Source organism: Vanessa tameamea, chromosome 11 (assembly GCF_037043105.1).
Source record: "Vanessa tameamea isolate UH-Manoa-2023 chromosome 11, ilVanTame1 primary haplotype, whole genome shotgun sequence".
Classification (NCBI taxonomy): Eukaryota; Metazoa; Arthropoda; class Insecta; order Lepidoptera; family Nymphalidae; genus Vanessa; species Vanessa tameamea.
In genome coordinates, this window is record NC_087319.1 from 8,734,380 (window position 1) to 8,759,356 (window position 24,977).

The 24,977-nt window shown below is 31.2% G+C and overlaps 1 protein-coding gene across 2 annotated transcripts in view; it reads right to left on the reverse strand.

The window, feature by feature from the left end:
* Positions 1–24,977, reverse strand: part of LOC113402597 (lysine-specific demethylase 3A-like) — a 131,887-nt gene that overhangs the window by 36,480 nt on the left and 70,430 nt on the right. For both annotated transcript variants that reach the window (XM_026642893.2, XM_026642894.2), the window contains one exon: positions 1,261–1,302. In XM_026642893.2, coding sequence (XP_026498678.2) covers positions 1,261–1,302 — 42 coding nt within the window. The remainder of the gene's footprint in view (positions 1–1,260; positions 1,303–24,977) is intronic.

Consider the following 24,977-nt stretch of genomic DNA (forward strand, 5'->3'; position numbering starts at 1 on the left):
GTTATACATCTACATATATACGAACATGAGATTCGTGATGACGCATCCCAACCAAAGCCTGTTATCGCTTCGGTTAAGTTGGCCTTTTTCTCAATGTTATTTTTAGCGTGGATCAATAGGCACTAGTCATATCGATTCGCGGAATGAATGGCAAATGACACGACGACAGACATGAGCTATTGAATATTTTATGTTACAATGTTCAACGGAAATAAAATTAGTTTCATAATTTATAGCGAATATACCCGGGAAATTAAAATATGTCACTGTAAAACATTCATCAGGTCTACTTTCATTTAAGAATAATTGTATCAAGTAGTTAATATCGAAGCTAAAAAAGGCCAAAATAAAATTAAAACGTTCAATAACAAACATTAAGATAAATAAACGAAATATAATATTCGGTACCGTACGTTTTAAAAAACAGATTTAACGAAAGTACGAAATGAATAAGAAAATAAAACGAATAAAGATTTATGTAAAAACGCTTATCGAAAAAGATGTGACCCCGTTACTCGGACGCCTAATTGAAATTTAGATTTGGAAATAATAATAACAAATGTATTTGTCGTCCGCTATGACCTCTGATTTTTTAAACCAGTCCAGTGTGAAGTATAAGTGGTCCATACATACGCAGATGTCGCTTGGACAAACAAAGATACTGATTTGAATGTAAAATTAGGGACGCTGATCTCGATTTTTAAATATAAACACGTTTAAGACTCTCTGGTAAGAGTCGGCGTGCACAATTTTATTGTTATTTCTAAATCAGAAACTTTGTAAGTTTTATATAACAACAAACTTTTAACTAAAATTGTACAAGATATTACGAAATATGATGCAGATTCGTTTGTTTAATTTATATTTTAATTATAATAAAATTGCATCATAAATTCAACTAAACTCCAACTCCCTTTGCAAGACATAATCTATAGAAACATGATTTTTATATCTTATGTTCGTAGTACTTCTAGGTGGCTAAAACATATTTCGTGGTTATAAATTAAAAACGTACTAAGTGAGTAATATACGTAAATATATATTCATTATCCTGAATATCACAGGAGTGGGCGCACCCTTAGATACAACGTGACATTAAAAAAACATGAAACGTTGCGTTACGGTGACGACAGTGGTACGCCGGGAATTTGGTATTAAAATCGTTTGAACGTGCAACATTCTTAATATATGCCCATTGAATTATTTATTCTATTCTAGAATGTGTAATATAGATGCAAAGTGTAATAATATAAAGTTTACCTTTTTTATTAATCTCAACGGATTCACGTTCCGGCGATAAACCTGAAACAAAACACAGATATTGGATGAAACGTTGAAAATAGATGAAAAAAATCGTTCTCAAAATAAACAGACGTTACTGAAACCTTTCGTCAAAGCAGAAGTTCAATATTTATTCACGGAATATTTATAAAGTTGCCAAGAATGACGGGCGCGGACCAGTTACAGTAACCTGTTTCGGCAAGTAAAAGGTATGAAAATAAACAACCTCTCTTTATTTACTTATGTTATTTGTTCATTTTATCTCGGGCGTTACTGCTCATATACATAGGTACATAGATATTTTGATGTGATTCTCACTGCTTTTATTTTCCACGTTTGCGATATAAATTTTAATAATATCTTAATAAAATCTGAAACATATATTACGTATTTAGATCTTATATCTTGATTATGGTTTTACGTTAAAGCAAGGTGGTCGGAAAGGCTACACTAGCATGATGTCTATTTCTGTCTCCCGCATCGATTGTCAACCATTTCGCAGCTGGCGGTAAGGGTATTAACCCATAAAGCGATGTGCATCAGGGAACTAATGACTTTTGATACGCGCTATATTTTCCGTATACTATCTTTCCCTGAGATAAAAAATCTAATGGAAATATCACTTTTATTACTGATTTCGGTACAATGGTATACTGCGAAGGCAGGATTTTATGTAAAAGAACTTATTTCAAGTTACCATAATTAATTTACGATACATATACAGTAAACAATAAATTTCCTGCAAACCGGTCATCAATTTTATCAGGTATACCTACTATCATATCCAACGTACCCGTCGAGTCGTACGCTACTCGACATGTTCGTTATCGCAATTAACCTTATTTCCCTTTCCATCGTATAAACCGTGACCAAATTTGGACTGGACTTGAGAGACAGGCAATTAATTCATCGAAAAAACAGATATCCATAATTGAAGTGTAGGCGTAAATCGAGAAAACAGCTGGCTATTTATTGCTCGCATGACTTACTTGACATTTTACCTTTAACCAGTTTATAAGTTATGCAATAGAAAAAGACACTTAATGATATGAAACGACTGCCGAGTGCCGACTGCTTAGTACAATCACCTGCCAATCGATGTGAAATATGTCGCATATCATTTTTACAAATAATTTTATACATTTATGTTTTGATTGCCTTTTTTTATTTGAAATCTTGTATGGGAAGTATATTAATGTATTCGTTGAAATAAAATAAAACAAGTTTCTAATATTGGTTGTGTGTCTGTTAAAAATATATTAATAAATTTAAATATAATGTATATTTTAAATACTTGTCACTATCACTACCAGTCGCGGCTTCGCCAGCGGAAAGGTGAATAAAATATATTAGTGCGACACGCTTCTATTATTTAAAAAAGAAAAGCTTTGATAATATCAATTTAATTAAGTTACATAAATCAGTTTTATTTTTAAATGAACACATATTATAAACTTTAAAATTATATAACATGCGTAAATTCCTATCGCTGATTCAGGTAATCATTTTAAAATAGTTGTTATACTATGCCATTATTTAGTGGTTCTGACTAATAAACAGCCAGCATACTTGAGGGAGGCCAAAAAAACACGCTGTTTTTCCCTTAAAGGTACCGCGGGAGCCTTTCTTGATCGGTATGTGGCCTGACCACTCGCACAACTGGTTAGAACGTGAGAATGGAGCCCACAGCGTGCATTGCCCGATATACCCCCTGGGTGTTATGCTGAACTAATTTCACTCGGGCAAACTTAATAATAATAATCATTTTATTCTCAAGTTTATAATAGGAAAGAGTTTGAAATTATATGAAGATTTATTATTATTATTATTGATTGTGTAAAATGTTAGAATCGTTAAAGTTGAAGTAACACATAATTGAAAAGGATTTATAAAAAATGTAAGGTACGGTGCCTTTGAATGCTGATTAGTGTAAATACAGAGCCACAGAAAATATATCTATCCAATTTCGATACAAATGAATCTTATCCACAGTCCTTTGTGGTATTGTAATATATTTTTAACCCTTATTGAAACGATGAATTACTAGATTTTTACTTTATATTTCGACCTGCAACAAACAACGCTGGATTTATAATATTCCATACTTGAGTTCTCTTTTATCCATAGTTAGTAAATAAAATAATAATTATTATTATTTATATTTCTCTATTAAAAAATTTAAAAAAATTATATAAATCAAAAACAAGACAAACATTAACTGAATGAATATGACAGAAGGCCATATCGAAAACAGTGAATTACTAAACAAATGTATACATTAATTTCTCATATATCCAGATCTGTTTATCGTCAATTAAACCGGCGATGATGAGTAGGTATTGAAGAACGAGATTGCACTTGGCAAACCTCCTTGTTGTAAAACAGAGAAATAATAATTTAGAGAGGTCTGGTGCGGCTTGATACGAACTAAAAATAGCAATGTTTTCATAAACCCAATATGAGTTTACGCAGAGCTAGCATTCGCGGGAATGAGGTCAAACGAGTTGGCATACGTTCTCTCTGTCTTGGGGCGTTCTGTTGAACAGCAACATCAAAAAATACATAACTAACATTTCAAAGAGTGACTCAGAGACAAAAGAAATGAAATAGTAAACCGGCATAGTAATTTGTAGCTAATTAAAGATAAATATTTTTATCGAAGTATCTATCTATATACTTACACTTGGACACCAATTACTGATCCCTTGTTATTCAACATACATTGAACAAATCCGAGATAGGACAGAATTAATTTATTATAATAATTACAAATAATAACGTATCATATAAGTTATTATATTTCATTTAAATATTCAACATGCATACATAATAATATAGTTTTTATTAACAAAACATCTTATTGTAAGACTTATATATCTTATATAGCATAGGTACCTATGCTATAAAAGATAATAAGCAGTCTTTATCTTATTATTTATTGAGAAACTAATTGAATAACAATATTTAAAGTGTCTGGGGAAATGCTATTCGTCAATCCTAAAATTATACGCGACTGTATAATTTAAAAATTATTTGCAATTTAAAGTTCCTATGATATAGTTTTATCTATGCGGATAGGACATTAGTAACTATGGAATGTAATAAGATCAAGGTGGAAGAAATCCTCACAACGTAAGAACATAATTCTAGGTGAGTTGAATTTAAATTATTTGCGTCAATCGGATATTATCATTCAATTCAGTCTGAGTCAAGTGCTCAACTTCATATTAAAATTGCAAATCTTCAGAAAAAAAAAGTATTATAGCGTTGATAAATATTAAATAATTATGTAACTGGTTGCTTTTTGCATAGATAACGGGCCTGTTTCAATAACAATATATGATAATGTTGGCACTTAACACTGAACATATACATATGTACGTAAATAACAGAAAATTTCCCATGAACTTGAATGGTGTATTAAAAAATCTCTACATGTATCACAGGACCAATAAAGGTCGTTGCTAACCCACGCAAGCTCTATTCCCATGGCCGTCGGAAACAATAACAGATTTGCGAGTCTCGAGCGCATAAAGTGGAGAACAATCGGTCGAGTGGAAACCAGAGAGCGATATAAATCAAAGTAAGCATTGCGTGCACCGGCCGGCCATAGATCCTCGAGTTTCGTTTCTACACGCCTTCCCGTCGCGCCGCTTATAATTACCGAGTACTTTCGCCAACCAACCGCTTGACGCCATCTTGCTATTTATACTGCAAAATGGCGGCGCTTACAGCACGTGTTCCTTGTAGTTATTTAAAGAAATTGAAGTCGATACATAGGAACTTAAAATAAGTGAATAAACTTTGACAAAGCATTCAAATAAGTTGATTATTAGGTGTGAACAAGGTCTCGCTGAATTTACATTGAATAGGAAGCTGTTAACTTGCGATGTAACTGATCGGCAATGAAGGTGACCTTGGCCAACCGACCGTAGTATTTATCTTTATATCAGACCGACATACATTAATAGCTAATAATTTTGTTAACTTTTGGTAATACATTTATTTTGAATAATAAACTCTATACTTTTTTCGATTTACATATAAAATATGGTTCTGTTAAAAATAATTAATTACAAAGTGATATAGGTACGGTATTTATACATAACAAAACTTCATCTTAAAATGCTTATACAAGCTTGTCTGTCTTAAGAAAAATAATCAGGAAAAATGTTGATAAAAAAGTTAATTCAATTTGTATTATGATTTTCCGTCTATCTTGTGTAACTAGTGATAACAAAATCTTATGACAATAATTGTACGCACATAAAATTAAACTTATCAATGGCAAGTAGGTCAAAACAAGTAATTATAAAACAGTTGAAGTGTTTGTTTCCTTCAAATGGTTTTTGTTATACATAATTATTTGTTATGACGCACTGGAAAGTAAGGTATACGATCATAAATATACAATAGTCAACGTCTCTTCGGTTTCCTGCTGTTGTGTAGGCAATTCGGTACAGGAAACCAAATTCAAAGACAATTTCTATGCAGAACTTGCAAAGGCGGTCGTTTAGTATTCAGAGAGTTTTGCGGGCCAATGGCGGGTGACTATCAGCGCCGTCCAGCGCCTCTTACATATGTATGAGCAAGTACTTGAACACAACACACGTTATTTAGCCGTGACACACATCCACACCAAAGATTCAATTAATTTTCTCTTACCACATATTCGTATAATATTATATTTAGCCTACTAGAAATTTTATTAAATTTATAAATTAAAAAAGTTAAAATCAAGTTATAATTACTGAATTGATTTATATTACAATAGAATAAAAAAGGTAATGAGAAGTAATGTTCTCAGAATTATTATGATATCATTGTCATTTTCTTGAAGGACAATGTGAATTGTGGATAGTTTGATGTGAGTTCTTAATGTGTTTACACAAATGATACCTCATATAAAATATTAAATTATATATGAGGTAGTTAGAAAACAAAAATAGGTAAGTTTTGTAATAAATTGAATTTAACGTTATTCTTCGAACAAGTTGCTCTGAAAAACAGTAAACACTACATCGAAAGTGTCGTTTTCACGCCTTTACTTCTTAACACATGTTGCCTAATGATCGCAAATTGCCATTTCATACTTGTTATAAAAACGATAAGGGTAAATACTGTTTATTATTAACGTTGTTGGCATATTTGAAGGAAATAATTGAATTACTCGTAGCAAAACCTTACGTTAGTAAGATAGCGGTAACAAATGCTGCAAGATGCGATCGACCAAATGGACTCAACAAAAAACGCAAATGCGAATTGCAATGCACAATAGAAAGAAACGAGAATGAAGCATGCGGAGTGGTGGTGCGCGACGTGGGAAAGCGAATGGCGGCATTGGCGGCCATCTTGGAGTGGGTTCGTTCGGAAAACATTACGTGTCCACGCGTCCGCCTGGTAACAGAGTACAAATGCTAAACGGAGCGGAACAATTCATGCGCGCCACGTGCTTTTTTTGTTTGTGCAACATTCCTCTCACTCGCATGCTATTGATTGGCGCACACCCTTTTAACTAAAGATAAATTAGTGTTACTCTATAATTATACTTTCATTTTTATTTTACACCGTATTGTTTTACTTGATGCTAGGTCTTTGTGCACGCACGTCTGAGTAGGTACCCCATACCACCCACTAATACAAAACACACACGGAACACAGTCATAATTAGTATTATTGTGTTCCTATTCAATGGGTGAGCCAGTGTAACTAAAGGCACAAGGGAAATAACATCTTAGTTCGCAACATTAGTGGCTCATTGGTGATATAATGAATGGTTAAAATTTCTTACTACCTATTTTATATAAAAATATATCTATCCTATACGCATCCAACTAGTATGTTTACATTAATCGACAGTTTTAAAAGTTAGAAAATTAGTAGACCCAACATAGTGTACCCCTATTTTTCATTATTTGTTTTAAAGTATAGTTAAAAGTTAGCTTTTTAAGTTAATATATGATTATTAAATCAAAAGGAAAGTTGCTTTTATATCGCAAATATATATAAATATATTTTTAAGCAGATTTTAGAAGATACATAGATCAAATATTAGTAATTATGAATTTGTCGCGTGTGAAATTTAGTTTCTACGGGCACATAAATGTTTTTCGTGACAATCGTTTCCTCGGCGACCCATCACGCCATGCGTGACTCAGTATTATACTGCTTTGTTATTATTATTACGTTAAAGCGCTGTTGCCAGCTCTACCATAAATCCACATTTTTTTGTGTCTTACTTAGTCCTGTTTTCTTTATGTTCACATACCTGCTTTCGTTTACATTCAACACAAAATTATCTTCTCGGGTTTGTGGAATTATATAAAAATGTTTTTTGTCTTAGACCAACAAGTGTTTTTTTTTAAATCAACAAGATTACAAATCATAAGAAAATTGTTTAATAATGATTATTCATACAGAATAAACATGCACTGAATTTGTCCAACAAAACAACAAAAACAAATAAGTTAGAGACCAAAATATACTACATACATATAGTGATGTCCTATGTAATTAATAAGATAAGTATGTATGTCGTATGTACACGATATATTTATAATATAAAATGAACAAGTGCTTTGGCAAATTAATATTGAGTTTTAATATCTTAATTAATATTTTATCTACTTCTTTATATTCCGACTTCAATAGCGTTTGTCATTTGAATGGTATCAAAATAAAAACAAGTCACCGACGAGCACTCGTTGTGGTCCGCTCAATTTGTGAAATTTGATGTAAAAAATATGCAAAAAATTTAGGCAGGTAGGTAATAAAAAAATAACGGAAAACGAATCTTGAGAGACGGAAATAGATAGATTTAATCGTGACTTGTAAGAGGGAGATAGCTGTAAACGCCATCTTGCTTGCATCGCAACTCTTTAGTCACGCGCGGTGGCGCAGCGTTTCTATTTTTTGCGCGCTCTCGTTTGACCTCGTTGGTTTATCGTTATCAAACGACTCTAATAATAAATGGATTTCGCTTGTCGTGGATCGGAGGCGAGCGGCGCAAGCTTCGCAATAACATAGATAACCTTCAAGCGGGGATCATCTAATTTATTTGCCTGTAATACATTAATGACGGTTCTGCAATTGATTACACAATAATGATTAATGAAATCGCAGTCACGTTTATAACTTAATTTAAAAAGAAAAACTCATTTATTTTTAGAATATTATAGAGTTTACCAGTTTAATATTAGTTACCTCAAGACGTCTTACGAATTAATACTACGATTATATATGTATATGACTGAAGACATGAGATGACAACAAAAACACAGTAAATAATTATGATTAAATATTTGTTCTCTTTGTGTATTGATTTTTAACCTACAATTATGGATATTTACTACAAATAATACTTTTAAATTTAAATCATAGACTTCAATAAAACAGAGGCTTCAATAAAATTCCTTTTCTTATCCGTTCAACACTGACTCCAAACTATCTGGTCTAATGTATCTCATTAATCGCAAAACTCGAAGTCAATTATCAAGCCAATAGTTTTGAACTCATGACAGCTGTAAATGAACACAATTGGCTACAAACAACTGCATTAATAAAGTACCATTTAACCGTTATATTGTCCTATAAATTTATTTAGGAAATTGTCTTAGTATCTCGATTCATATTAAATATTCCAGTTTTTTTTTCTTCGCAATTGATATCTGGAACGTAAATGTATACAATATACAATAAATCTTTAAATACATGTGAAGTGTGCTTTTGTATAACTATTTAAATTAAATTTCCAAAGCCGTTTGGAACGATATCATGAAACTATCTAGTAGACAAGTCAAGGTCAACGCTAACACGAGCCGACAAAAACAAACGCCTGTGATCACGTTTAATCGGTCGTGACTTATTGTTAGTTGTTCTTTGTTGGTACAATTCAAAATTATACAAAACAACGTAAGTTATCGCGTTTGCGTTTCAATATCTAATCGCTTATTGTGTAAGTAATTAACTTATCTTAGACACGATAGATTGTTTGTTGGAACTTTTATTAATAAATTATAACTAGAAACGTCCATGAGATAGACTTCATGACTGTTTGTATTATAAATGTTATTTTGACCGTTATCATAAAATCCAAAAAAGATAGTTATATTTGTTCATAAAACAAATATAGATAATAAATATAGATAGATGACTACTACTAAGTATAGACGCATACAGGATTTCTAAAACTTGTAAGTTATAACAAACTCAGTCATTTTGAAACAAAACTTGAAGCAATGAATAAGAAGGCACTATAAATTAACTCGGGTAATGTAATACAAAGTTTATTCGCAGCCAGACAGCAATTACGACGGGAACTTTAAGCGGTATTCACGAACACCAAAGAGGAGGCGAGGCGCACAGAACTCCCTATTTCGGCTCCCATCTCTTGCGCCTTCTAAAGGTTCGAGCTCGCAGCGGGTGCTAAAATTGACAAAGTTTCACCACCCTCGGTTCTATCCGATTATTTCGACATCTTTAGAGCTGCTTAACTTTCTTTAACTGATTCAACTAAAGATTTTTTTAGAACTTAAGCGAGTAAACTGATTTTCATAAAACTTTTTTTCAGTAAATATAAAATACATGAAAGTATTAACATTTATATAGCTTACTTTTAACATAGTATTGTGTAGATTCTACAAATATGTTTGTTATATTGTCGTAAGCTAACGGATTCCTCCTTTAACTCTCTTGGAACTCCAAATAAACCTATTATACTAGAATGAGGAAGCCTTCGTGGAGGAAAGTTTGAAGTCGGTTACTTGCACTAAATTCTGGAGTTCAAAACTTTAGCAGAAACTTAGCACCTTCAAAACTGTAATATCTTGGAACTGATAATCTAGATAAAACTTTGCCTGTATGAAAGTTTAGTACCTACTCATTATATTTCAAATTATTTTACTTTAAATCGCTCAATCTTGTTAAACTTTTTGTTTTCAAGCAAAATATTTACATAAAATAAACAATGAAGAAAGTTCACAAGTTATTTTTGTTCTAAATTATGACAAAATGCTATTTAAAAACCAACAATGCTATAAAAACCAGCAAACAAGTCTGAAGTATCGATGTAAAGTATGATACAAGTTTTATAACAAAGTAAAAACACTTCGGTACATTCGTATAAAATTAATTCGCTTTCTATGTTTCTTTACTTTAAATCCTTATTTTGTACAGTATTACAATTTACAGAAGAGAAGTTGTGATGTGCTTAAGCATATAAATTAATATTATTTAGTTTAAGGCAATCTATTACTTAACTTCGTAAGTTCAGCCACCCTAATCTAGTAAGTTACTTTAATAGTTATACGTGGGAGTAAAGTAAGCTGATTGGAAACGCTTCGTCACAAAACCAATTAATAATAGTAGTAGTCATATAGACTGATCGATAAGTAAATTAACTTTTGGTAATTGAATCTGTGTTTTAATGAAGTCAAGGAAAGATAATATATCAAGGTAATGGTATCATTATTATTTTGATACACAAATAATAGACGCTAACATCAAATACCTGAATCAAATCAAAACCTGAATAAAATATTTATTATATTAGTAACTAATTCAAGTATCGACTCCAAGTTGTTTATAACCTATTCTACATATGTTCTGAGTTATAAATTTCAGGGTAAAACAATACCTGTAAATTAACCTCAAAACTCATTTAAAGCCAGCGAGGGAGTTGAGGGGCGTTGGCATGTTAAATGGTGTTGTACGGATCGAACTTTAATTGGTCTCGTTGCATAGGTATGACTACTGCAGAGTCGATTGGCATCCATATGTAATTAAAAAAACGATAGCATTCCAAGTAAATCTATAGTGAAGGGTTGTGTTGAAAAAAGAAATAATTTTCAGAAAACAATAACTTTTAAAACGTCTCTTGATCTCAAGTTGAGAAAAAAAAACATTTTAGTCAAATCTATTTTGGAATTTTAAGTCATAACATTTCACCAAACTACACTAGTAAAGGTCAATCTGAACGATTGCTAAGAAGGGAAACCATCAATCAACATTTAGTTGATACAGCCACTTGGAACACGATTACTGCAAATTGACGTTGGCGCGTTTCCAATTCTATTAAAATAACTGCCACAGACACTCTCCTGAAATGACTAAGAATAGGAATAGCGTAATTTTTAATGACTGTTATTTCTTTCGTTTCTTGTTAAAAGGTTAGTTATATCGACAGAAGATTCATTTTATCTTTTTAAATTTAACAACATTAACGAACATTGTATTCATTTTATTTATTAAGTGCTATAATTTATTCATCTTACTACGAATTTACACTTTAAACTTTTTATAAGCTAATATAAACATTAACATTAAACAGTCATAAATTTTGTTGCCCTTGAGATAGCGACGTACACATTATCTTGATTGGACCGAAGCCAAATTATTTGAATAGGCACTTTGATTTCCTTATTAAAAAATTGTGACTTTATTATTGGTTGTGTTATGCATTTAAATTAAAAGAAAAAATAAATCATTTGATATAATTAATTACAAGACAATTTGGTTTCCAAATCGAAACAAATATAAAGAAAAAAATTATATATGAAGAATACTTAATATCAGCGAAAACCCCTTCAAATAAATTAATATGGAATTTTAGTGCAATTTAAACTTTGTTTTCCGACGACGTAATGTAGTTAGTTGATCGTTTTATGACTTCAATACAATGTATAAGCGGATTGCTCAACTCATTGTTTTTAATAAAAAATATGACAAATGGCATCCATTACAGTTGTCACGTCTGGCGCTCCGCCACGGTCGACAGCCTCGCCTTGACCAAGTTTGACATGCGAGATGTCCGGTTCGTCCGCGATTCTGCGTCGTGTACGCATGTAAATTGCCAAATTATAAGCCAACTATTATGATTATTATAAACCTAAGCTATGAAATAACGCTAAAATGTATCCATAAACGAAACAAACTTTCAAAATTGAAATAGCATTAATAAATTTAGAATTATCGCTATAAATATATATTATATAAACATAAACAAGTATAGAAAGTTCATTGAAATGAAAACATTAGTGATATTGTTTAGTTAAACGATGTGTTTTAATGGAAAAGAAAAAGTTTTTATTATATTCTTCTTTTTCATGGTAATGGAAATTCTGATCCGCGTCAATCGCGAGAGCTTATAAATAATAAGTCCGATTGAACGACATCACATCTGTTCCCATTCTCACATTTAAGATTCCTTCTTGTGGAGACATAATATGCTACATTTTTTTAATTATTTTTATTTCTGAATAAAAGGAAAGTGAAGGTGGTGCATTGCAGTGCAGTGCATGCAATTATTACCTTCTATTGTGGTGGGTATGGAGTAATTTGTTTAATACCCTTAGATTAATTAACAAGATGGTAGTGCACGGACCGTTAAAGTGAAGCAACAAAATCAAGAGTGAATACCGGTAGTGCGAAACGACGGGTCTTTTTAATAATACATCGACATAATTTTTAAATTAATTACGAATAATTATCATTGACGTATTAACAAATTGTTAATACCTACAACCATTACCGGCAATTTTCATTCGTTTTTAATTATGTATTCGCTTTTGTTACTTCACTTTGAGTATCTGTGCACTCTATCCGCTTTTGTTTTATTTTTTTTAATTTGAGTTAATACTGTGCATACGTTATCATACCTAATTTAATTGAATCCCATGATTTCAATGAAAAACTAAATTACTTCGGTTTGAAACCTAATTTGTTATCAAAGTTTTCAAAATATGATGAAGTCCTGACCCGTGATGGTCACGGCAACAATTCTCAAGGGAGCCAAGTACATAGCCGATATCATACAGCCACAGATGTGTGTTCAAATGCAGAAGATCTCTTTTCCCTTTACTTATAATTCCACGTGACGGATTTTTTTAATGTCGGGCTATTACTGAGAATTCCTTAACGGAAAAATCTCTATATTCTTATCGACCAGATTTGATCCAGAAATATTTCAGTACGAATATTAGAAAACCATACTACACTTTTATTTTAAATAAGTATGTGAAAATAAGTATAAATTCATAATATGTTTAGAACGCTAAAGTATTTTCTAAAATATTTTATCGGTGACCTACTTTATAAAGTACGTATGTATGTATATAAATGATAAGTAACGTCTAAAATGATAAACTTCGTCTGATAAGACTGTAATCATTTATATCGCAAAAAATCGTTGTTAGGAAATATTTTGTGCATTTATAAATATCAATTATAAATAATTTTATAATTATGTTATTATTGTATTTAAGAAATGTTAATACTCATTTCTATGTTTAAAAAAATGGATATAAGCGAATTGGCTGCGGAGGCTCTCTGTAAAGCCTTTTGTATTAAATAATTTATAAAGAATAGCAAAACAATATCTTATATAATATTTCGAACGATTCTATTTTGTATATAATTATTATAAATAGAACATTATAGGCATTATTGATGAATTACATTAAATGGTACAATACGAAACATACAAAACGAGTACCTAATTCATGTGATAGACTAAAACAAGACGAGAGAAAGTTAACATTCTTAGAACAAGCTTAGTATCATAAATACACAGATTATACGCAGTCACGTAAAGTTGGCACAGATAATAGCGCAAACAGTAATCAGGTCAGCGACTTCGCATTACGTATAAAACGAGCCTCATGGGAAATTAATTCTCAACGCGCAACTTGTACCGTGGATGTGGATGACCTCGCTGTAAATACCAGGGTGTGCTACCTACTACAAATCACAAAGATCGAGTGTGTGATGAACGCAAATATAGATTTAAGTGTGAACTTTACGAAGTAATGACTTTGTGTGTACCATGACTAAAGGTACAGTGCATCCCATACCGAATTTTTATATGTCGCATTCGTCGTAAAAGTATATACAAATGTTTGCATCACACAAGTATCACACATAAAAGTATTCTTTATTATATAAATTTTATATTTTAAAGTGCATAAGGGACACATATTGGAAAAATGAAATTCAAAGCATGTCAGACAGTGCAAATCTCACAACAAATAGGAAATGTAATACACCTGTGCAAAGTGGAACTCAAAAGCAAACCAACAGAGCTTCATAGCAACGTTCTCTAGGGAAAGTGCGGAACCGTTTCGAAATACATATTGCACAAGACTGCAATGCAGTAATAAGCTTATCAGTGATTTATGCTCTGTGAGGTGAAGGTCATTTTAATGAAATGCTACTCGTACCATTGAAAATACCTTACATTGTGTTCTTTATTTTAAACATGCTAAGTTTTAAATTTCGTTTCGTGTATATATTATTCAGCGTATATTAATGTTTATGTATAACAAAATAGTATCGAGTTTATAGTAATAATTTCATAAAAGTATTTTAACTATAGTGCGTTATGTTTGAATTGAAGACATTTTAATTATATTTTAAAAATCGAACGTATTTTCTTTTCCATAAAAATAGCTTTAGTTCGCGCACCCTTGATCAATAAAGAAAATACATGTTTAAACTGTTACCTTTACATAGTTTTTCGTAGTTAAGCATACCTGCAACAGAAAAATCATAATATTATTGTATTATGATGTTTCGTTATCGTTATATTTAAGATTATGTTTCTAAGCAATGACTAGTCACATAGTGTCTGCAGTAATTCACCGATTCAAATTAAATCTAATCATCTGCTTCGATATTAGTAAAAATATTTTTTATATAAGTATGTCTAATTCAGATGGTTAATTTTATACTATAATAATGCTCATTAATTCAAGAATTCTTGTTTACAGAATTAACACAGATACTGTATAATAGCAGTTGCAAAATATTAATAAACTTTGAAACCTACAGAGAGTCGAGATAATGAAATAAATTGATACTCGTAGCGGTTATCGCATAGGTTATTATACGAGGTTACAGGTTATCTTGTTCGACATTAAGTTTTAATGAACGTAAGCCAAATATACGTTTAATAAGATATTCTATAAGTAAGCATGTTTGTATATGCTATACTTTGGGAAATATTTATCAAAATATTCAAGACCTGAAAAAGGTTGACTTACACAAAATAAAAATGCTTGTTCAAAGTATTTATCGTATCAGCATTTTACTTATTTCTCGAACGCATCAATTTTATCAATTCAAAATATTTGTTTTTATATTTGCGTCATTTAAGACTAAAGAATAAGTCAGGTTTTTAATTACACACATGGCTGATGTAAGAATAACGACATACATTATTTTATGTAACAATAATAATGTAAGTCATCTTATAAATTAACAAACACATGTTTACCATGTCATCCTACGTATATTTTTACTCAATTCTATTCAAAAATAGAAAGTAACATAACATTACTGATAAATAATTTATCGAATTTATCTATAAGTGCACTAGTATCTGCTTTATCTTTTATCGTGTACTTACGTGATAAGTCTTTTTCGAGATATCGTGCTAATAATACGTTTTTAGTACACTATTTGTTATTTGTACGTATAATCATAATATATATAATAATGAAAAATTAAATGATTTGCAATTAAATTATATTTATGCTTCAAGGACTTTTATACAGCACCTATATCTTCGAAATTACCCCTCAAAAGTAGTCCTTGTGGTTCAATCGATTGAGCAGTTAATTTCACATTTATAATATTAGTGAAAAGTGAAATTATTGTGAGTTACTAATATAATCACTGAATGTGAACGTCTCATTTCTGTTATATTTCTATCAGGAAACTAATACGTTTACAGTAACACAACACGCGCCACATCGCTTTGATAATGATACTATTGAGGTCACTGCGATAAATAAATCCATCCTTATTACACGTGAGATGTTATGGAAATGTCAACGTACCCTCTTACAATTGATTTTGCTGATCGCCCACAGCAATCCAAGATATAATTTTACTAGAAGTAATTTTGTTTATTTTGAACAAAATTCGCATACATTAATTATTCATCTTCATTAAATGTTTAAATTATTTAAAAAATAAAAACGCTATACGAAGATTCTTTGTGGCAATTTAAAAATTTCCACGCGAATTTATAAGAACATGTTATAGCGCATGAGAATAATTTATGCAGATTTAACATAATTGTCCGACTTTAAAAATACTGTTATGAGAAATATAATTTTAACTGGAAATTTAATATATTATTATCATTATAACCTTCGTTATCATTATAACTCTTATAAAATAATGTTAAGTCCTTAATTAAAATGTTGATGAGATTAACGACAGGAAATCACAAAAAACATGATTGACTGATGTGAATAATAACATTGCCTAAATTGAAATTACATTTTGACTTTAGCAATGTTACGAAAATTCGATCACATGACCTGGACATGTAATTAATTACTGAACGATGGCTGGGGGGTGGAGTGAGCCGAAGGGAGTCGCGCTGACTGCCTATCATTAACTGTCGTTCGATTGCTAAAGAAGAGAAGCGCTATTTAATATTTAAATTGGCGAAAGTTTTAACCCAATGTATAGTTACACGGTGTAACGTACGTTATAAAACCTCAGTGAAAAATTTGGCAGTCGATATGTCAGCTAATTTACGTATTATTAGGCGCTGTAAGCGCATGTTATATTAAAGTAATTTAATTTATGTATAGCCCGCGACTTCGCCCACTTGGGATTCACTTTGCGACGAAAATGCTTCATGAATTTGTATACAACCCTTTATCTCCCAAAAATTTACCTTCTCAACGAGTAAAAAAGTCCATGTCCCGTCCTTTGGCTATAAGCTTGCTTCGCATTTATAATATTAGTATATATAATATTAAAACGATAGTATCAACACAATTTGAAAAGGTCAAACTTCTTGTTTTAGAATACAAGAACATAAAAGGAAAATAACCGGTACAAATAATAATATCAGTCAGTCTAACAGTTCAAATAAAAAATCCTTTTAAAAGAGGTCACATGGCGAGTCAAAAGTAACAGAGTTATCTTTCAACGGCTCTTTAGTAAAAGTCGGTCACGCGACACCGCTGACGATATAAAAACAAGCTATATTAACATTCCTAAGGGATGTCGCACACAATACAAACTTGTATTTGTAAGTATGCCATGCCTTGAAATGTCAATTTTAGTCATACCTGCATAATAAAATCACATTAATGAAAATTGAATAATATGTTCATTATGTTCCGTGCGACCTTTCAATTATAAAATAATTTTCTTACACAAATGAAATACGGTTTCTATACATTTCATTTATTTCTACAATAAACATAAAAAAATCCTAATAAAAAAGCTAATAATAACCCGTATAACTATTTATGTTTATAAAGAATTAACATATTTATTACTTATTACAAAACACGATAAAACCTTGTGAACGATAAACCGGTTTCGTCACAAGTAATTAATTCTAATAATTGTAAAAAACGCGTAATTATGAAAGGAAAATATAGATCCCCTATACTTTATACTAAAAACTTTATAAAATTCTACAAAATAATTCAGAAATGTTACTGTTTCTCGTAATGATGGATTGATTTTTGTTTAGTATGGGTATCCTATTATTTAGCCATATGAACTGAATATTAAAGTACGTTTGATGAACTTCTAACACATTTCAAACTCTTTTCCTGCAGATATTGCTTGAAAAAAGCCGTGCTGTGAAATTGATCTGTCTATTACTTAAATAAATAAGAACAGAAGCAATGTGCCACTTTGTGTAATTAAGTTTATAAAAACCAGAAAACCAAACTCGTTCATTATCTCTAAAAACATTCAAAATATGATATATAGGTACATATATTATGACAATTTATAAAATATGTACCTATATTTGCATTACAGTCAAACACGTTATGGAAATGATAGAAAGTCAAATAAATTTATATTTGAATAACATTTAATAAAAAAATAAGTTAAAAATGATCTGTATCTATCAATGAATACTTAGTAGTTAGTACTTTATAAATAAAAAATTGGATACATTAATAAAATAATATCAATTATTAAACATAACATTTTGTTACTTAGTTAATATGATCGATGATCAAGCTAGTTACCGACCGGAAATATAATAACGACGAATAGAGATTAATCACCAGTTTTAATTAAAATGAACGGTATTAAGAATGCTTAATGATAATAATAGCATCAGACATTGATAACATTTAATAGATCTAGTTACTGTGAATGACATATTGAAATACTCGTACCTAAAACGAATGACCTTTTATTTCAGACAAGACAAGACAAGATAAGATATTAAAACTATACAGTCGATAAAAATAAAACAGTACATTTAAATATATTTTAATTAAAAAAGTAGATGATTTTCCTATTACAAGTATCAACCGAAGAAAGAGCATTAAAAGTTTAACTTGTTTTTAGGAGTTTGCAGAAGGAGTTACGGATAATATCTAACGAAAATGCGGAAAACAAGAATATATTCTTATTCCATTTTATTCCCTGATTTCGTTCGCCTATCTAAAGTAAAATAACTTTACTGTGTTATAGAAGTAGACAAACACTTTGGGATTTTAATTTTATTATAGGTATGATGCTTCATTAATAATTCGAAGGTTGTTTTATTTATTCTGTAATAAAATGCCTCATGCATAAAATACAATTCAATTAAAAACATTTTTTGTATATCCTTCAATCAAGGTCAATACGACATTAAATAAAAATACAACTGGATTGAATGCCATTATATCTTATTAAGCTCATATAATAAACGTTTATACATATGTTAAAAGAGTATTGAAATGATGTAATTATTTTGATAAATATTATAAGTGTTTCATCCATTAAATAAAGTGCAAGACGCTGTAGTGCAATTGGTCACGAACTTACAATCATGCATTACGTCAAAATCCCACGCCCCATTGCTCCAAGCCCCATTACTGTTCTCTATAAATTAAAAGGAAGTTATATAACAGTCTCGGTCATGCTATTTCTACGATTTCATCATACAATAAAAGACTAGGATAACCTTATCAGACAGAATCTGTTTCCCCCTCTCATACGTTGGGAATTGTTTACATTTTTTTTACAAAACAAAAAGCAGGTACGCATACAGATCATGTTTGGGAGGTAAAATGCCCTTTACAAAAGAACTAAGGGCATTTTTTGCAACAAAAAATTTATGTTCTACGCTCGAAATGCTTTGTGAGCCGTAATTATAAGAAAGAATAACTTTGGGGACCTCTTTTGTTGGCAAGAGGGGAGTTTTTCTAAGCGGGTAACGACCGCGGCAGGTGGTACATAAGTATGCTGATAAATAAATACCGACAAAAAGTGCAACAAAAACTGGTTAAGACGAGGCGAGGCCCGCCAATGTCAACTAAAGGTCGAACGAACGTCTACCTATAACAGCCGACATTTACGCACGTCCACTTTAATAGTCATAAAGAATAACATTATTGAGTAATTAAATAATGAGCGTTAAAATACATGTTTATTCATTAGATATGTTAAAAATAAAACATAATTTATTAATTATCCTTATTTCACTACTGATAAATGCATAGAAACAGTGATAAAAACAGTTTATAAATATAAACATTTTGAAATTAGTTCCAACCGCGAAACAATAATAATAAGTATAACTGGAAAGATATTGTACATCGCTATCATGTTCATAAATCCAATTTCACGCTACGTATGCGGGGAACACGTATTCTACTTGCAGCAGAGTTTAAAGGCCCCATCTTTGTATTCATCCGGTCGAGTCCATTAATATAATGAAGCTACAGCGCCAGCACATCACGTTTCTAGCCGTGAGCCACGTCCGCATGTGCCACAAAAGGAATGTTCACTATTATTATTACAGCTAAAAAAAGAGCTGACACTATATTTTTTTTCTTAATATCCAGGTAGCGCAACAAACCATCGAGCGGGGAAACCGGTCTAGCGTAAAAAATGCTCTTTGTAAAGGTAAAGACATAAATCATGCGGACTCACGATCACGACCGGTTCATCGCGGTATCGAGTTCGCACGGCTAATGAGACTTCAATCAAGGTCGACTTGCACGTCGGTAAATAACAAACCGCTTTATAAACATTTCTTACTCATCAACAATTTGCTATTTGCATTCCGCTTTATATCTCTGATTTAACTATGTATTATTTTCTTTTCTTTAACGAAGAAATACATGAACGAACTAAATCTAATAATTCCTTGAAACATTGTGCACAAAATACCACGCATAGACGGAATTTGCATATTTGGCACATTATCATTTATATAGTCTGACATGTATGAATACAAGGAAAAAATCTGTATTATTTATTATTACCGTCGTATTTATGTGGAAATTTGTTTCGAATAGACTTAAATAACTATTTAAAGAATAAGCTAATCCGTTCAGTCTAAAAACTACAAAGAAGGTCATTAACACTTTTCAAGTCTGGAACGTTACGAGGGTAATAATAAAGGCAGCGATGAGAGCAGCTATTGTGCGAGGCTGAAAAACAAACATTTCTCATTAAGCGAGTAGCGCGAACCGAGCATTGTTCACCGAGAGGACATAACGGACCGTGTCGGATTTACGTCAAAGCGTCTCGACTGACAACCTCTGGAATGTCAAGCGATAGGTACCTATGCTGTATAGCCTAACAGCCAACAATACACAAAGTCACATCCTTGTTTACATAAACTTTATCCCGCTCACTTCTTTTAAAATAGTAGATAACTTCTAACGTGGTAGTAAGGATTTAGATAGATAGATATCATGTGCACCCAATTAACTAATTAAAATAAGTTGAAAAAGGCGAAATATCGTGACAACATTAAAATAATTTTCATTAAAGTGATTAGTTTAATAATTTATCTTCGAATGAATGAAACGGAACGTAAACGAATGGAATGGTTCTATAAGTTCAACGACCGACGGACCTCGGACCAATTCGCGACATGAGATTGAATAATAAGTTGATTGCGAGCACGACCCAAGGCCGGCAGCCATTACTGAGCGCACCGCCGCCATTTTGCACAACGCACCCACCATTTTTGATATTAACATTTACTCTATGACTATGACCTATTTTAGTCTATAACATGGGCTCATTTATTTATCTAACAAAGCTTGTCGGCTTAATTAATAATATCATTTAAATAAAAGCAGTATAACATATAGACACGTACATTTGAAATGAAAAATACCTACATGACTAAATTCTAGTTTGAATTTGCATGTTTATTGCGTTAGTCGAGGCCAGAATGCGATATTTACATTTATTAGAAATGTTAGAACAGGAATGAATAATAATATTGCAGTCAACGCTCTTTAGACTAAAATATGTCTCACATTATCTTAATGTTTTAACTAAATAAATTATTTATTTCACTACCATCTGAAATCCTAAGTTTATGCACAAAAATTAAATTAATTTGTGCTTATGAAATATAATGTTATGGTAAAACTCTAACACCGATTTCGTATAGGCGTATGTTTATATGAAAAAATAACAGTGTAAAAATAACGATAAAATCCTACGTACCCATACGTATCTATTTATAATTAGTGTTTGAAATGCAAAGCAACCATAAGTTTGAAATGAAATACTCAATTCAGACAATTAAGCACGACTCGTATGAGAGCATTTAAATTATTATTATTAAAGTCATATTACGTAAGATCGTTGTCATTACGGAAATAAAAGCATGTTTCATAATTATGATGTGATCGCAATTGTAGCAATTAAAATAAATGTTGAACGGATGTTCATGCTTTGCTTCGTAGCGCTTTTAAGATATATCAATCATACATTGAGCTTAATTAAATAGATAATATCAATTTCAATCGCCAAATAATGTGTTCATGTCAATTACGACTTACTATAATAATATTTTGTTATAATAATTAATGAAAAAAGTGTTGAATGAGTTGATAATTTGAACAAAACGCCAAATCTTATATAGAAAAAGAGTCATCGGCAACGATACCACACTCGTTGCCTGGAATATTTACGTCCTTTTATTCAGGGTCAGACCCTCGACAGCTGAGTTATGACTCATTTGATGAATGAGAAATAACGAAAGAGACAGAATTTATGTACAAGCTCCGGTCTCCGTAGCAGGTGGCCTATAGTCTCAACTCCCTGTGATTAATGGATCACATACCTACGTAAATGTAAATTGGATCTTCAATTTATTTTAAAACATGTATGAATAAGGATAAAATAAGTCGTATGGATCTTGGTAAATGTCATAAACGAATATACATTATATCTGTAACTAGAATTAACTATTAAAAATGATATTTGCCTCAGCCTCAATTTCAATAAATAAAATAAAAGTAAAATTTCTAATAGTAAGCTTATGGAATTCGATAAATTATTATCTATTAGTAAATAGCAATCGCATAAATATTCTCTATTTTCAGACAAACTATTAAAAATACATAATTTATAAATTATTATCGCCATATACATTTGTACCGAGTTTTGGCCTTGAAATAGAGCGAGTATTTGGCAATGTTATATGTTAATAATATATAACACTACAATTATTAACTGCTTATTAAGAGACATTAATAATCCATGCCATGTTCATTTAATTCAACGTTGATTAATTGTTTTATATTATAATTTCCATTGTATATATTTTTTCGACAAGGACAAACTGATTAAAGTATTGCGTGTTAATAGCATTCAAGAGTTCTTATTTATTACTCAGTGTCTCGCAAAAATCTCGAAGCCTAAATACCGAGGCTATTGTCCTTTTAACGATACATATTTTTTATTTAAGTAGGATTCAGTATTTTATTACATAAAACTAGGTGTTTACTGAGTTTCCTTCTTCGTTGAATTATAAAAAAAAACTAGATTGACTTGATTTTAAATATAATACGAATATAAGTATGGTATAAAATAAAATACATTTAATAGCTATGTGAGAAATGACATTGTGTTAGAAGAGTCATATTATCCTCATATGAATAGAGATAGAGATGAGTGGAAGGGAAAAATATACAGCGCTATGTTAAGTTACTTATTATAGAATATTCTAAGTGTGTAAATAAACGTGTAATCTTAAAAAATCTTGAAAAATTAAATTGCTTTTCAGTCATTCAAGGCCATAAATACTTATTTCTATACGTTTCAACTTTAATCTTTTAATTTTTAACTTTAATTTTTAATTCTTCATTTACCTTTTTTAAATTTTTGTCTGATTATGTATAAAGTAAAAAGTATGCATGCATGTATGTATAAATACTTTCGGAAAAGATTTTTAAGCGCAAATCCGGTAGCAATTTTTAATATATTTTTAATCGCTTTGTTATTCGAATAACTATTTGTGCTGAAATACATTTTAAGGTTAACTACTATTGGAAATAAGAACATTAACTTTATTTATAAAATTAAATAATTTTATAATATATTATTTTTAAATCCATTGCAATATTTATTAAACCTTATGCTATTGGACTCTGTTCTGTTTATTAGTTCCGTTGCTAAGTATTGTTTAATCATGTCAACATTACAACAATATATTTGTCGGTGCAGTCATCATAAATGTCATTCAACGCTACAATCAATTCAATGCGTCCGCGCAGCGTGCTTGCGTAACCGGCGCCATCTTGCCCAATGATATCGCGTATTCTTGACTGGTCACAAAAATATAATTATTCACATTCGATACAGGTCAATGAAACGATAATGTCTGCTTAAAATATTTATTGACAATGCTGATGTATAATAGATATTGGGTGAAAGTAATAAATATCCAAATAAGAACACGCTATCCATAAATGAATTACCTCAATAACTGACACAGAAAACTATATCTTAATTTACATAAGCTCGGTCTGACAGAATCTTACTTCATTCGGTATAATAAATTAAGTTAATAGAATAAAATAACGATCTCGACTGGCAGTATCATAAAAACAGAACAAGTTCCAAGGAAAGGGTTGTGATAAATTCTTCTGAGAAACTTATAAGATTCGACGGTAAAATTCCCTTTAAGGGGATCATGAATCTTGCCGTTTAGGGCGATTAGAAAGAGATGAATGTATGTGAGATTATCCAGATACGCCTGCATGCCTCACCCTACGAGAAAGGAGCGAGTTCTTGGACCGGTTTCCGTTGGACATGTGCTACGGCCTAAGGACAAATAAAAGTCATAACGGAGCTAGTGTAACCAACGCCATAATTGTGTGAATTATTCATTCGCGTCGCCCTGCGAAAATTCTTTACATCTGTAATTCGTGATTTGAATAAAGCGGCGAGCGTTAAACGAACGTAATGATCTTAAATCACGAATTCAGTTTCAAAACAATCCCTGATTTGATTTAGCCAGCTGCCGGAGTAACTCATGATTTTTCATGAGAGTCAGTGTCATGTCGTTTATGAATATTTTATATTTCGAAATAACCAAATTAATTAAAATACATCTGTTTCAATATAACTCTGAAGTTCAATAATGATGACGTTAATGATATATATTATATAATCAGACGGATCTTTACTTTTATTAGAGGTCTTTTGTTCTACTTAACCATTGGAAGACGAATTTAAATTGACGTATAAATCAGACCGTCTATGCCTGTTTTAGGTTAAATTAAAAAGGGGCACGATAAGACGCATACATACACCAGGACCAGAGGCTATTACGGACGGTTGAGGTAATAGAGACCGAGTCAGTCATGTGTGACTGAGATAGAAGATACCTACTGCCTCACGTAACGGTAAACTGGGGTGAAAGTACACAACGCGCTAACGTATGCAGAATTGAGTAT